Here is a 17449-nt window from a genome sequence, read left to right as displayed (position 1 = left end):
GTGCAGTCAACTGACCAGACGTTGACCATAGACACAGTTAACCTCGGGCCAAGTGGACAGTGTCATACTGTCACATTGAAAAGTGTCTATCAACCTTTAATTTAAAACATGTATGCCATGTAAAACTTAATGTAGAATGGGTCAAGCAATTTCTAACTGAACAAAACGCGACCTTTTGCAATTATAGTCACCTAGTTTGCCGCGTGATAAACTTAAACACATTGTTTATCACATAATATTTTATATTTTTAGAATCATTCTATGAAACTTCTGTAGTTCTTGAAATGAAAGACATAATATTATGATAGAATTTTGAACCAAATCAAATCAAATCAAATCAAATCAAATCAAATATTTATTATTCCAATCATGGTCCCACAGGGGGCATTTACAATTAACAATTATGATAGTATAAGCAACAAACATGAGGCATTGTACAGTACATAACGGAACAACGGAACAATAATATCAGCGTAGTTCATGTTGTAATAAAGGCCCTAATCTTCACGGAAGCACCCGTGAGTTCGCCGTTACGATTTTTCAGGTCGGGTTCGTGTTGCTGGCTCAATCATTATTTTTCTGTGTAGTGATTGTGGACTGTTGTTTGTCTGTTAGTCTTTTGAGCTTTTGGTTATGGTGTTGTCTTTCTTTCTACGGATTATTGTTTTGAATGCTTCCTTTGTTTAATTTTCTCTTGTTTCAAATGTTTGATGGGAAGATCTGTGACCGGACACCACATCTATTATTAACTCAATTTATATTTCATGTACTTTGAGTTGTCTATATTGCAATTTTTAGTATAAACCAAAAATCACTGTACTGATTATGTACATAATGGGTCCTCTATTGGAAATAAAAAAATATATATCCGTCTTAAAAATTTAAAATTTATCTTTATCTACGGCTGTATTTGTTTTATGTAGAATTTTATTGTCCATCCCATATATTCGAATTCAGAACCTATCTAAGTGAGATATTTTAATTATGAATTTGAGCAGAAGATTTGGGATATACGTCAATGAGAGTATAACATAAGAAACAATTAAAATATATAAGTGGTTTATTTATTTAAAAAACTGTAGCCGTTGGAAAAGACAGACGGAAGAAAGCAAAGGGATATTCAAACTCATAATTCGATGACAAACTGGCAACGCAATATCAAAAAACGAAAATGGAAAAACGACCAACAGACAAACAACAGTTTACACTAGAAAGACTGATCAGAACGAACCCGGCAACCAAAAAACGGCGTGATCTCAGGTGCTCTGGAAGGGTAAGCAAATCATGCTCTACACGTGACACCCGTCTTGTTGCTCATGTAAGTAAAAACCCAATGATAAGTCTAATTCGGTGATGTCACATTATGTTCTAAGAATTTGTGAAAATCCGTAAAATAAAAAAAAAAAAATTGTGATACTGAAATTCAGGAATTTTTTGTTACAAGGGGTTCGATATAGATATCTCAAAATAAGTACAAAGATAATTGGAACCTTTTGTGGAAAAGAAAGAACAAATATTTCAACATATTAAACGATTGAACAATTCAGAAACGTTTTTGAATGTTCAAAATAAGTTTGCTATGCAGTATGTATTTTGCTCATTGTTGAAGGCCGTACAATGACCTGTTGTTGCTAACTCCTACTTCATTTGATCTCTGGTGGAGAGTTCAGTGTTGGCAATAATACCACATCTTCTTACTTTTATAATGAGATACAAGGATATGAAATTTCAAAAAGCGACGAAAAGTTGGTCAGAAAATGAAATGAATCAGTCATCTTTGTTAAAATAATCTATGCGAAGAATTTCAGTCTCTGTTTAGTTATATGTCATTTGCATGCAGTTGTATAAAAGCTTTTATTTGGGTTTTTTTTTAACAAGTAATTTTCTGTGAAATCGGTTGTTACTGATGTCTCGTCAAAATCTAACGTTTTGCATAAACATGAGACGTAATAAAAATATATAGTCAGCTGATGATTTATTGTAATCATGTAATGTATTATATAACAAATTACACTTAATTTGTCAAACCAATTGTGTGATGTCGTTGTACAGTATATTGTTGGTGTTGCAGTTCAGATTTACATTGCTAGTAAACTATAGTAATTTTGATTATGGTAAATAATTTGCATAATTGTGGTAAATGGCGTGTAGACTAAAACATTTTATCAGAAAGTGACCTAACAATATTTATCGAGAAACAGAAGAGCAGACCTTCTCCACATTCGAATGATATATGTGCAGATTAAACAGAAATCTCACAACGGTAGTGTCTCAAACCGTATACACAAAAATCCGTCAAATGTCGTTTCATCTCAGCTGCTAGAAGTGTTAATAATTCTGCCCTTTTAACTAGTTTCCTGACTACTATATATATATATATTGGTGGTCTTGTTTTAGATTTTGTAATAAATCATATGAAAAGAAGTCTTATGGAATTTATATTATTTTTAGATTGTTAAAAACTCTTTGAATGTTTTTGAAAAAACTACGTTCTGTTACTCATATAAATATAGAATATTTAAAGACATCTATCACACACCGAACGCAACTAATCACTGAATTTTTAATTTTCATGAACAAATGGACGGTTGCCACTAGTGGAGCAGGATCTGAGATCGTTTGGGTTCATGTTGCTCAGTCTTTAGATTTCTATGTAGTCTAAGTATTTTGTAGACTGTTTTTGTGACAAATATTTATAAAGATGAAATCTTTATGTAAAGAGCGTTACTCAATTAAAAGTTGTATAATTTTTAATTAGGCCCTCAAACAAATACATACATGCAGTACACATCCAACAGCAACATACACCATGCATTGACGTTTTGCATTTGCGCCAATCTGCACTTCATTTGCGCCATTTGTTTTTTCTTCATTTGTGAAAATATTATTTTTTTTCATTTGCGCCAATTTACAGGTAAACACAAGGCATGAGACATATACGTTGTACAGAATTTAGTGATATAATAGTAAAAATACTCCTTCCGTCTCACGGTCCCCTGCTCATCATGGGAAGGTGGAAGTTTGATTTCGAGCAGGATAAGTTTATTGTAAAAGTTTCTAAAATTTATACATTACACGAAAAATAGCATTTTATGCGAGATGAAAACGACAACACTCTTTTTTCGATGAAGGGAAAACATTCATTAAAATGTTGTGCATTGCTTGTTCAAAATCTATGTGAATAGATGCTAGAGTCAAAACCAATTGTATTTGACTGCATATTGAGTTCAACTTGATAACAATTGTCGCCTTTGCTGGCAATAGGGCATACAGAAGAGGAACGTATTTACCATTTTTGCATCCATGAATGGTGTACATCTGATATCAAAATTAAGACAGCACTTGAAAGTTTTATCAATAAATATTTCTGTATATCACATGCAAACACATACATTCTAAATTCACATACTAGTAATAAAAAAAAATAATTCCGCTTTCAATAGTGTCATTCTCAAGCAAGACCTTTTCTGACTTATTTGTTTTGATGGTCATGAACCTGGTGGATGTGTGTACATCCTGTCTAGTCTAGTCAAAATTGCATGGGGTATCTATATGTCTCTCCTTATAAACAGCTTATGAAGCATTCTTCAAATCTCTGGGTTGAAGGGGATTTTCTAACATTTCCTGTAAATCGGTTCTGACGATTTTATTTGGTCTGCTTGATACATCACCAGATTGTTTTCTACTTTTGACTCAGAGCAGTTTTGCCTCAGTCTAGTCGTGTAAAGTTTTCACATTGGATTGACCTAAGTAACGGTAATTATCTAAAATGTATCAGATCTAACTTGTTCAAATTAAATTAGCGCAAACGAAAAATTAATAATTGGCGCAAATGTAAATTTTGTTTTGGCGCAAATGAAAACCGACTGATCTTTTATAAATTGGCACAAATGTCATACCCCAACATGCATATTAAATTAAATTGGATACCCTGCATTTATCATGCTTTTCAATAACATATGATCAAATCGCTGAAAGATCCCCCTCCTAAATAATTGAAAACTATCATTCTGCATTGACAATAATATCTTGGTGTATCTAATACATACAATCATTCATACACGAAAACAGATACAATAATAAAAAAATCATATTCTAACCAAAAATAGCAATATCGTTAGATGTTATATAAAGATATATGAATATAGTTCTTTCGTCGTTTTTTCTATTTTGTTTACAGTAATAGTGTATTGTCTGTTTTATTTCGACTTGTGTTTTTTTATTGTATTTTGGTATCTTCTTACATGTTTGTTTTGTTTGAGCCAAACTGAAAGTTTTCGTAGTAGATTCTATATTTAAACATTGGACAAAGTGTTTCCCAGCTTCAACCTTCTTTAAAATGTCATTGTATATATATGTGTAGGGATAACAATATTTCAAATAAATATCCAAAGTGAAAGGTGAAATTTGAAACCAGGAGAAATGAGAAATTGAGCTGTATCAGTGATCACAAACGTATTAATGTTACACTATAGGTCGATCTAAAATGTGCCAAATTTTCCTTTCTCGGTGATTATAAAATAGGAAAATAGATAGAATTTACAGGATTTCGCAACAATACATCGTTTAGAAATAAAATAAAGTACACATTTATACTCGAATTACCTGTTAGGATTAAACGCCGATTAAAATTTCCTCTACGTTGGATTAAATATAGTTGAAGAAACAAGATCAAACTTATTCTTTGGAAACAAATACGAAGTACAGAAACCTAATACACTACATTGTTGAAAGACTTGAGGTGACCTATAGTTGCTTACATCTACACCATTTTGACTCTGGTGGATAGTTGATACCACTTCTCCTTATTTTATACAGTGTACTATACTTAATGTTACCCATACATACACGAATTTGTGTCGGATTACATTATAATTTCTTCGTGCTAGGCTATTGTGGGTAGATAAATAAAACATTTCGATATCTATTGAGCAAGAGTGAATAAATTGCATACTGAAGCTGTGGGAAAATTGTAGCATGAAAATTTGAACGTTATTTGCAACTCTGTAGCTAATCCCATTTAGAAACAGTAGTAGCTTCTATGCCCAGCTGGTCTTTCTTATAATAACACCGGATAACATACACTACTGGTGCCACACGTGGAGCAGGATCTGATCACCCTTCCGGAGCACCGGAGATCATCATTATATTAATTATTCATTTTTTTGTCAGAACCTGTTTCTCTATTCATTTTTAAACAATATGTAGGGAAAAAAACGGTTCTTTCCAGTGATCTGCTTAAAAATTTGTCCTCTCTGTTAGACTTCAACGAGCTTGTCTTTCTGCGTGACGTCAGTAAGCAAAATTAGAGATAAACAAGCAATTTGACGTCATTGTTGAATTTTCTCAAGGAAGTTACAAATAGCTCATATTATAATTTTATTTAATTATTAAAGAAATGCACAATTATACACCAAGGGGATGAAGGCATATTATAAAAAGCAGATCATATCACATACAAATTGCAAATTATTGATATAGCTAAAATCTGGTAAACAACATGAGTTAACTATATAACATATACCATAATATTCAGTGTTTATTGACCATGTACTAGAAACAGCACCATATCCAATACGAAAAGACAAAAGAAAAGAAAATTGATATGGAATGTGAGTGATTCACCGTCAATAAAAAATATAGAGAAAAAAAAAGGATAAAAAGAGTAATCAGATTATAAAGTTATCAAGGGTATGGGATGCTCATAGGACATTTCACAATTTGCACACACATCGATTTGCATAAAAAGGAAGAGTTTAAAAGAAAAAGAATAACTTGAGTTTTGATAGATGTCAGAAACATTACTTATAGTACTGCATCGCAATATTATACTTTCATATGACAGTTCCTGTAAAATTCTGTTATCTGTTCTTTAGACATCATGACCTGTTAATTTCGCTTGCTTTACGTGAAATCTTTCACTGAAATCAATAATATGGATAATATTAGATTAAGGACGTTGCCTTCAAGTACGTTAATATCATGCATTTGTAAATAATAAATGAATGTCAGCCTACGTTCGGAAAATTAATCAGCTATTTCTTCAAAATTTGAAATGTAACTTCATTCAAGAAAGTTACTATATGTCCTTATGTAAACAATATTAACTTTTGTCTAGGGTACCATTGAAATTAAACAGAAATATAAAATAGTATAAAATAAGGAGAATTGATACGATTGTCAATTATAGACAACTATGAACAAGAGACCAAATGACGTAGATATTGCATGGTAAATCCAATTCACCGTACAGCCTTCAGCAGTGAGCAAAGCCCATTTCCTATAGCAAGCTATAAAAGGCCCCGACATGACCAAATATAAATAATTCAAAAGGAGAGCACCTACGGCCTGTTTTATGTACAAAGCAACAAACGAAGAACAAATATGATATAGCAACAAACGACAACAACCGAATTAGGCTCCTGTGATCAGTTTCGCAAACAAATCTTGCGACTAAAGTTGATCGTTAGTCATGAACAATTCAGTATACTTGCGATCATCTTTAATCGTAAGATTTTTTGTGAAACTGATCACAGAGGTAAAATGTTTGCAGGCGACCTATCCTCCCCTAACATTGGACAGTGGTGTAAAAGTGATAAAATGTATACGCCATCACTTTTCTGCAACATTTAAAATGCAATAAGGCATGCAATATTTGGAAAGTGTGAACTCCTTCAACAATTATGTATGAATACCAATCCCCTCGTAAAACATTGTAGCACGGTTGGTAGTCCAAGCATAAAGTTTGACTAGACTGCAGAAGTTTCTTGTCTGGCATGTAGTGCTAGCGAATTAAATGTATTTTAATGACTTGCTTTCTACGGCATGCAGATAGAATGCTTGATACACATGCTTGTGTGGTTTCCCACCCAATTTCTTTCAAATTTAGAACGAATTTGAAACATTTTAGCGTCGCAATTTTTCAACGGACACTACATAAGTCAGCATGCCTTATAGAAAAATTGTTTTTTTTCAGCTCAGTCATGTCAGTTTGCATTTCTTCTTCCTCATATTCAAAAACATTAGGGTTGTCTATGCTGTGAATAATAGTACTTGTTATAATGATATATCTAAAATATGTATGTATTTAATATCGTTTTTTGTTCTTTTTTCCCTTTAAATTATGTAAACAGTCTTGAAAACTGTCATTCTATTCTTTAAGAAGCATGCACAAGGTTTCATAGAATTAAAGTCAAAGTTGACGTTTAACCTGAATATATTCCGCTACTATTCCAATGTCTGTTTAATTATCACATATACATCTGTACATTACCGAAAAGCGAATTCAGAAAAGGCCCATTGTATATGAAATGTACAAACGTACAATTGAAATCCATAATTTTCCTGGACACAGATTTCATGGCATGTCTACATAATGTAGGAATAACATTTAATTACCATATATCTGTAGTAATCAACGGTTTTATAATGAATAGTACAAGGTTGGTATTTATGGCAAAGATTGTAGTTTTGGTCGTATTGAGCGACCTCGTGTACGGTTATTTATATAAGTTGGTCTGTATATAGTAATGTATAACTGTTTTGTTTTCAGTGTAATTATCGGAAATGTTATCTTCTGCGTTCGAGTTTACATGTTCAAGATATTCATGATCTATAAGGGTCGCGAGGATTGAATTGATATTAGACAGTTCATTTTCTATTCTATTTCCATCTACCTTGTTTTCAGTAGTTTTCGTGTATTTTTGTTTTCATTGCAGTCCAACCGACACCTCATTTTCGTTTGGCATGTGGGGGATACCAGTACCATACTAATTAGTCCTTTTCGAAGGAACGAATTTGAAGTTTAATGTCATTAACACGTTTTTGTCACATAAAAGCTTCCTAATTCCTAATTTGAGCAAATGAAAAGACTGTTGCACTACATCCTTAACCCATTCTACATCTTTAATAGGATATCAAAACTCGGTGCCACCATGATAAAAGGCAAGTGGGGGTCCCAGTCTTTGCGATTTTCATCCACGTACATTGCTAACATATTTTGGAGAGTGTGTTTGTACTTTCGACCATACCGTCAGATTGCGGTCTGTAGGAATTGTACACGACTTGTCTACTTCCAGGACAAATTTCGGCAAACAGTCCGGACTCAACTTCCTTCCTTGGTCCGTATGGATTCTTGTCGGCGCCTCAAATCTGCAAATGAACTCGGTAAAAACTAATCTGCCACCAATTGTGTCGTATGTCCTTAAAGTTTTTTTTAATTTTTAAAAGTCAAACTAATGAAGAGTTTCATGATGAAGTACGAGTACTCATCGATACGGGACAAAGGGAAGACGTCCTTTTTCGTCACGGAATTAATTTCCCTGTAATCCACGCAGAAGCGAGCCGAGCCACCGGTTTTCTTCAGGATGACAATACAAGCGGCACACGGCGAGTAACTTTGTTAAATAATGGCCTGTTTTAACATTTTATGTATCTCCGTTTCGGCAACATTTACTTGCCAATCGGTAATCACCGTAAAGACAATTTTAGCGTTTTATTAAATCCGGTGTCAACTTCGTGTATGAATATATCGGTGTGTCCCAACTTTCCATCCGATCCAACAAAAGTATCAGCGTATTGATAAACAACGTTTCTTAAGCGTTTTCGTTGCTGGGTCGCTAATTTCTCAAACATTGCTCGACTAAAGGTCATACTTAATGCTATGGTAATGCATTTTCAGGCAAATTAATGCTCTGATTTACTTGACTTATTGATTCCTAATTGCAGCTTAACATTTGCTCAACTGGTTGAACAGACTCTACTTGTATGTCTTTTTCAGAATTCTCTGATCCGAGGTTGGATTCAAAATTGAGAATACTACTTTTCATTTTGACATTAAAATATGACAATCAAATTTGAATTCAGCCAAATGTTCTAACCAACCTTCTTGTTTTCTATAAAATTCCACCCTTTTTTTACCTTCTACAAAAATGTCAGACATGCATAAGTCAGCACAGTATCTCTACGATGGACCTTAGCTCAGATATTATTCGACGACGCTTTGAGTTTTAATTTTATCTCAATATTTGCAACATCAACATCCAATCGGCAGTGTCAATATACACTCTGTTTTACAAAGGAAGTCCATTCTCAAAATACCAAAGAGTTCCCTCAGACCAAATACAATTACAGAATGTTAAACTATTTCCACTATTTAGACTAAACAAAGTTTAATCATTGTCATACCCATGACATCCAGTTACTCACCATCTGCAGTAGTAAGATATGTCGACACCCCATTAAAAACCGATTTGCTTATTTCCAACTCGTTCAAAATTTCACTTTTCACATCTGATCTTGTGTCAATCAACATACTATTGTCTATGTTAAGCATCCTAGCATTTGCATACCAGCAATACTGTAGAAATGTTACATAGCAAGAGACGCTTACCCTGTCGACGTACCCGGTCTCACTCCTTTTAAATTGAACACGATTTCCTCAGTTTCTGTTTGTTACCTTGATTTGTCTCTCCCAAATGGATTTATGAGATATGAACATTGGTAAATACTGTACCCTTTACGTTAACATACCATATTTAAAGACGATGGTCTTGAAAAGTTTTCAAAATTAAAAGGATTTTGGACTGAGTTTGTGATCTCCAACTCAGAGCGAGATCATTTTAATTATCGGACTCAACATGATTATCTTGTATTTCATATTCATATCACACTCCGCACACTGTGATTCGAGAAATATCTCTCCATGAGGAAAGTAGATAACAGGTCACAGTCATAAGAGAATGCACACCTGAAATTGGATACTCTGCATTACTCATGTTTTTCAATAACATATGCTCAAATCGCTGAAAGACCCCCTTCTAAATTATGGAAAGCTAGCATTCCGCATTTTTTTTTGACAAATTATAATATCTGGGTGTAAATTAGATACACCCAATCGAGCTAACGCCCTCGAGATGTTGCGTGGTCAATTGCATCAAAGAGTTGACGGTCAATACTACAATTAATTTGATAATCTTTCATCTTGATTAATGTTGACATTTTACACGGTACGTGGGATGCACTGTTGAGTTGCAATAACACAGATAAGTTTAACAAAATATTAAGTAACCATAAAGCAATGTTTAGTATAAGATAAACAGCAGATGTCAAATAAATGATTTTGTGAGAAAGTTGAAACTGGTCAGTTTTTTACTAAGAATATCAAATTGACACACGAACTTTTATTAAGAGATTATATTTTTTATCCCTTATTGTATATTATACATGTTATATGAATATTAAAGATGCGAACATTATTTAAACTTGATACATTTAATAACTACTTTAAAGGATTAATATGGAGAAATGTGCTGTAGTCGTTTATAGCTGGTTCCCTTTATTGAAAGGTGAATACCGTACGAGACAAGTCTAATATGGATTATTGGAACCCGTAATCCGAAAATTAATATAATATTTATACAGTAAAATTCGTTACACCTAAAAGAGCCAGAAATCCTGACGTAACGTTTTTATCATGACATAGTTCCCATAGGATAACTCTTGGGTTCGTTGCAATTTTATCCGTCCTTTACTATTTGGATGGAATATCTAAATAGAATGCATGACACATTTTATATACTACTTTTCAAAACAAACAACGAAATAATGCAAGCCTTTTTCAGGAAGGAACAAATAATATTTAATTATAAACCATACTCATTCATATATGAAATTACTTCGAGATAGATATTGTTACTGTGTGATGGACTTAAATTTCATTCCCCGATTAATAAAGGTAATGTAAGTATTGTCACTTACAGAATTTAAAAAAAAGTTAAAGATGACCAAGACAGATTTCCATAGCAACTGCATTATGGTTTAATAAATGGTTGATCAGCATAGACTATAAACTGTTGGAAAAAACTATAAAGTCGACACGTCCCTCTAGTTATTTTAATATTTTGTGGATAGAAACAACGTTATCTATACAGTTCAAGACTTAAGGACAGCAACTTGATGAAATTTAGAATTTTGAATCCACTTTATAAAGGCTTGTCTCATTCCAAAGGAGTTAGTGTTAATAAAATCCCTGGATAACAAGTAAAGATAACTAGCATCCACAGAGTTATTAAAAAGAATACATTATTTGTTTTTTTTTTAATTCCGTAAATGAAACTAGTGAATCTGTAAAAAAATGCTCTCAATTAATTTAGTAATTTAGTCTTATCCATGGTCAAATCAGGGATTTTATAAATTCCACAATTGATTCAGTGAATCTCCTGATTTTACAAACCCACTGTAACATATAAAAAAAACTGTAGAACATTATGAACGTGAGATCTAAGAAATTCTCTAATAACAAATTAATAGTTTAAAGATCACTTGCAATTTTTCCATCCCACCTAGTTAAACTGACATAACCAATTCTGTTTCATAACAAGCATTATGGTTCTGAATGTTTGTCGTAGTTAAAATGTTAGTTTAACCAAATGAATGCTCTTCAAATATGTTTTTTTCACTTCTTTATCTTCATTACAGACGTAGACCGAAAAGTAATGTTCCTCCAGGAGTTGTTGTACTGTATCAGATAGGAAGGGGCAACTTTGCGCCAAGTATCTCACCATTCCCGCTGAAATTAGAAACATTCCTCAGAATGACAAAGATTCCGTATATGGTACGTTTAGCTAGTAAGAATGACAAAGATTCCGTAAATGGTACGTTTATCTAGTAAGAATGACAAAGATTCCGTATATGGTACGTTTGGCTAGTAAGAATGACACAGATTCCGTATATGGTACGTTAAGCTAGTAAGATTGACAAAGATTCCGTATATGGTACTTTTGGCTAGTAAGAATGATAGAGATTCTGTATATGGTACGTTTGGCTTGTATGAATGGTTGATTGATTGTTGGTTACTTAACGTATAATGGCTGGTAAGAATGACAAAGATTCCGTATATGGTACGTTTGGCTAGTAAGAATGACAAAGATTCCGTATATGGTACGTTTGACCAGTAAGAATGACAGAGATTATGTATAAGGTACATTAAGCTAGTAAGAATGACAGAGATTCCGTCTATGGTACGTTTGGCTAGTAAGAATGACAAAGATTGCGTATATGTTTCGTTTGGCTAGAAAGAATGACAAAAGATTCCGTTTGTGAGTGATAAGTATAGCTAGTAAGAGTGACAAGGATTCCATATATTGTACGTCAAGCTAAGAAGAATGACAAAGATTCCATGTATGGTACGTTTGACTTGTAAAAATGAGAAAGATTCCGTATATATATATATATATATGCATAAGTTAAGTTAGTGAGAAATAAAAAAGAAAGGAGAAGACCCATCTTTATCAAATGACTTAACAAAGAGCAAACATTCCACAAAAAGGCAAATATTGTTCACTAAACATTGTATGTTCTGTACAAATTACAAGACAGAATAAGAGGAGAATATTAAAACTTGTTTAACAAATCTATTCACAGCTTAAACTTTATTATTGTGGTGATAAAGACGGACATAATAGTTTGATGAATAAAAGTAATACATATTGGATATTCTCTATATTTTAAATGAAGACATGTTTATTTCTATGTCACACTTATTTACAGCAGTATGTTCTCTGTAATTTTTTATTTAATGAGGTTGAGACTAAAGCTAACCATTTTTGCAGTAAATTATATATATGATTTACTGCTTTAATGTTTAAAATCTTAGTTTAAGAAGCACTGTAAAATTCTTTACTTACTTAATATTTATAAATAGTTTATGCAAATCACGAGTTGTATTTATTACCCTGAAATGTGTACCAAAACTTCAGTAACACAAAAAGGTGTATATATTGTGTCAATGTAGATAATTTAGATAATTAATTTCTATTCATAAAAGTGTTTGCTGGCGATAAAAATGAGTTCATAGTAAAATCATTGTTGTATAGAAAATGGAATCTTTAACAGATACAAAATTTAACGATTATACCAATTTATAAAGCCAATATAGCTAAGACTTTAAATATGTCTCAGAAACATATATTCAGGTTGGGCAAAGTGACACAATTGTAGTAATTCGTGAACAGAATAAAAATATTTCAAATTCATAACTTGAATTCAATTTAGTGAATAAACTGAAAAATATAATATATAACCAGGTGAATACATTAAAGCGCCAATAAGAACCAATTTTTAGAAAAAAAGAAATCCTAGTTTATGAATAAACTGGCGTTCTAGCAACGAGTGGAGTATATTTAGACCGAGAGATAAAGGAAAAAAGAATTTGAAGAAAGAAGGCTGAAGAAATTTAACAGAAGGTAGAATATCACAGAAATAAGTATAATACATCCCACACTTAAAATGCACATTGTAAACTCAAACCAGTTTTTATACGACCGCAAAAAATTTCAATTTTTTGGTCGTATATTGGTATGACGTTGGCGTCGTCGTCGTCGTCGTCGTCGTCGTCGTCTGGCGTCGTCCGAAGACACATTGGTTTTCGCACTCTAACTTTAGTTTAAGTGAATGGATCTCCTTGAAATTTTACCATAAGGTTCAATACCACGAAAGGAAGGTTGGGATTGATTTTGGGGGTTATGGTACCAACAGTTAAGGAATTAGGGGCCAAAAAGGGGCCAAAAATAAGCATTTTTGTAACTTCCAGACAATAACGTGTGTGTAAGTGTATGGATCTCTCTGACATTGTACCACAAGGCTCCATATCACAAAGGGAAGGCTGTAATTGATTTTGGGGGTAATTGCCTCAAAATTTTAGGAATTAGGGGCAAAAAAAGGGGCAAAAATCAAGCATTTTTTCTAGTTTCATGACAATAACTTGTGTGTAAGTGTTTGGATATTTCTGAAATTGTACTACAAGGTTCCATATCACAAAGGGAAAGCTGGAATTGAGTTTGGGGGTGATTGCCTGAAACGTTTAGGAATTGGGGGCCAAAAAGGGGCCAAAAATAAGCATTTTTCTAGTTTCCAGACAATAACTTGTGTTCAAGTGAATGGATCTCTCTGAAATTGTACTGCAAGGTACCATACCACAAAGGGAAGGCTGGGATTGAGTTTGGGGGTGATGAATCATAAGGGGGTTCAAAAAATTTGGGGGGGGGATTTTTTTTTCTTTCTTTTTTTTTTTTTTTTCCTTTTTTTTTTCTTTTAAAATTTTCCATTTTAAGTTGGTTATTTCTGATTAATATTTAAAAGCAAATAATAATGATATGGTAGGAGATACACACCAAACAGGATGTGTAAATTATTATATAATAAGTATTGTGCAATAGCAAGAAATTTTCAATTGCACAGTATTGCACAATTGCAAGAAATCTTCAATTGCACAGTATTGCGCAATAGCAAGAAATCTTCAATTGCACAGTATTGCGCAATGGCAAGAAATATCCAATAGCACAATATTGCGCAATAGCAAGAAATTGTCAATTGTACAGTATTGCACAATAGCAAGAAATATTCAATTGCACAGTATTGTGCAAAAGAAGATACTTCGTATAAATTGCTTATTTCTTGATCAATTTCAATGGGGTTTTATTCTTGAATTCTTGGGGTTCTTTAATATGCTGAATCTAACCGTGTATTAAGTTTTTGGATTTTGGGCCCCGTTTTTAAATTGGTCCACATTGAGGTCCAAAGGGTCCAAAATTTAACTTTGTTTGATTTCATCAAAAATTGAATTATTGGGGTTCTTTGATATGCCGAATCTAACCGTGTATTTAGATTCTTAATTTTTATACGACCGCAAAAAAATTTTTGTGGTCGTATATTGGTATGACGTTGGCGTCGTCGTCGTCGTCGTCGTCGTCGTCGTCGTCGTCCGGCGTCGTCGTCCGAATACACATTAGTTTTCGCACTCTAACTTTAGTTTAAGTGAATGGATCTCATTGAAATTTTACCATAAGGTTCAATACCACAAAAGGAAGGTGGGGATTGATTTTGGGGGTTATGGTACTAACAGTTAAGGAATTAGGGGCCAAAAGGGGCCAAAAATAAGCATTTTTGTAACTTCCAGACATAACTTGCGTGTAAGTGTATGGAACTCTCTGACATTGTACCACAAGGTTCCATATCACAAAGGGAATGCTGGGATTGATTTTGGGGGTAATTGTCTCCAAATTTTAGGAATTAGGGGCCAAAAAGGGGCAAAAAACAAGCATTTTTCTAGTTTCATGACAATAACTTGTTTGTAAGTGTATGGATCTTTATGAAATTGTACTACAAGGTTCCATATCACAAAGGGAATACTGGGATTGATTTTTGGGGTAATTTCCTCCAAATATTAGGAATTAGGGGCCAAAAAGGGGCAAAAAACAAGCATTTTTCTAGTTTCATGACAATAACTTGTTTGTAAGTGTATGGATCTTTATGAAATTGTACTACAAGGTTCCATATCACAAAGGGAAGGCTGGGATTGATTTTGAGGGGTTTTCCCTCAAAATTTTAGTAATTAGGGGCCATAAAAGGGCAAAAAAAACATGCATTTTTCTAGTTTCAGGACAATAACTTGTGTGTAAGTGTATGGATCTTTATGAAATTGTACTGCAAGGTTCAGTATCACAAAGGGAAAGCTGGAATTGAGTTTGGGGGTAATTGCCCTAAACGTTTAGGAATTAGGGGCCAAAAAGGGGCCAAAAAACAAGCATTTTTCTAGTTTCCAGACAATAACTTGTGTTCAAGTGTATGAATCTCTCTGAAATTGTACTGCAAGGTAGCATACCACAAAGGGAAAGCTGGGATTGAGTTTGGGGGCGATGAATCATAAGGGGGTTCAAAAAATTGGGGGGGGGGATTTTTTTTTTCTTTTTTTTTCTTTAACATTTTCCATTTAAAATTGGTTATTTCTGATTTATATATAAAAGCAAATAATAATGATATGGTTTGAATAGGCATACATGTGAACCTCCCGACGGGAGTACGATAATCCCGTTTTCAGGGGTCTCCTCCCGACCTCCCGTTGAAAAAATCCCGTGTATGAAATTTTTCATGAATGAAAAATTTCTGCCCAACATAACATCTCAGGCATCTGGTGTAACTGACATTACCTGAAGTTATATTTTACCTGTAAATATGGAAAGCCTCAGCTGTCATATATTAGAGATTTACAAAACGTTATGCTGAAGCTTAAAATGTAAAGTTAAGACAGCGTGGTGTTGAATTGAGTCATCAAAATGCTAACTCTAAATTACAATTTGCTAAGTTGAATTTGCGCAATGTTGACTTGCAAGGACAAGTGCTTTAGTCGTGATAGTATAATGATAAGTCACGATGTTGTGATGATATGCCAAACACACGTAACGTTGGGTTTAAAGTACATAATGTGAAGTTGACGTTGCATGATGTTAGCTTGCAGATGGATACTGCTCAGTCATCCACTTCGATAGCTATGATAACAAATAAAATGAATAGCTAAACTGTATGGTGCTGACTTGTTATTAATAAATGTTGAGCTGAGATAGTACGATGTTATATCATTGTGATATTACGATAGGTCTATCATGCAATCTGTTGATTTAAAACACCATGATGCACAGTTGAAAGTACATGATGTTAAGTTAAGATAACACGATGCTACACCACTATATTGAAACGAAAGGCTTACCATACAATTTGTTGACTTAAAACAACACGATGCAACGTGTTAAGCTAAGATGCTCACTTGAAACTACACGACGTACAGTTGAAATTTCGTAATGTTAAGCTACGATAGCACGATGGTATATCATTATAATGTCACAATAGGCTTATTATACAATTTGCTCATTTAAAACTACACAACGTACAGTTGAAAGTACGTAATGTTAAGCTAAGATGGCACGTTGTTATATCATTAGAATGTCACGATAGGCTTACCACACGATATGCTCGTTTAAAACTACACGACGTACAGTTGAAAGTACGTGATGTTGAGCTAAGTTGCAATATCTTATATCATAATAATATCGCGATAGGCTTGCAATACAATATGCTCATTTAAAACTACACGACGTACAGTTGAAAGTACGTTTTGTTCAGCTAAGACAGCACGATGTTATATCATTATAATGTCACGATAGGCTTATTATACAATTTGCTCATTTAAAATTACACCACGTACAGCTGAAAGTACGTGATGTTAAGCCAAGATAGCACGTTGTTATATCATTAGAATGTCACGATAGGCTTACCACACGATATGCTCATTTAAAACTACATGATTTTCAGTCCAAACTAGGTGATGTTAAGCTAAGATAGCATGTTGTTATATCATTTGAATGTCACGATAGGCTTTCCATACAATATGCTCATTTAAAACTACACAACGTACAGTTGAAAGTATGTGATGTTGAGGTATGATAGCACGATGTTATATCATAATGATATCACGATAGGCTTGCCATACAATATGCTCATTCAAAACTACACGACGTACAGTTGAAAGGACGTGTTGTTGAGCTAAGATAGCACGATGTTATCTCATTATGACGTCACGAGAGGATTATCATACAATGTGTTGACTTGAAATTAC

The 17449-nt window shown here is 33.4% G+C and overlaps 1 protein-coding gene across 1 annotated transcript in view; it reads left to right on the top strand.

Moving 5' to 3' along the window:
• Positions 1–17449, top strand: part of LOC127733261 (failed axon connections homolog) — a 37981-nt gene that overhangs the window by 620 nt on the left and 19912 nt on the right. Inside the window, exon 2 of the mRNA XM_052242607.1 lies at positions 11479–11614. Coding sequence (XP_052098567.1) covers positions 11479–11614 — 136 coding nt within the window. The remainder of the gene's footprint in view (positions 1–11478; positions 11615–17449) is intronic.

Source organism: Mytilus californianus, unplaced genomic scaffold (genome assembly GCF_021869535.1).
Source record: "Mytilus californianus isolate M0D057914Y unplaced genomic scaffold, xbMytCali1.0.p SCAF_3, whole genome shotgun sequence".
NCBI classification, from domain to species: Eukaryota; Metazoa; Mollusca; class Bivalvia; order Mytilida; family Mytilidae; genus Mytilus; species Mytilus californianus.
This window is presented reverse-complemented; position numbering and strand designations above follow the sequence as displayed.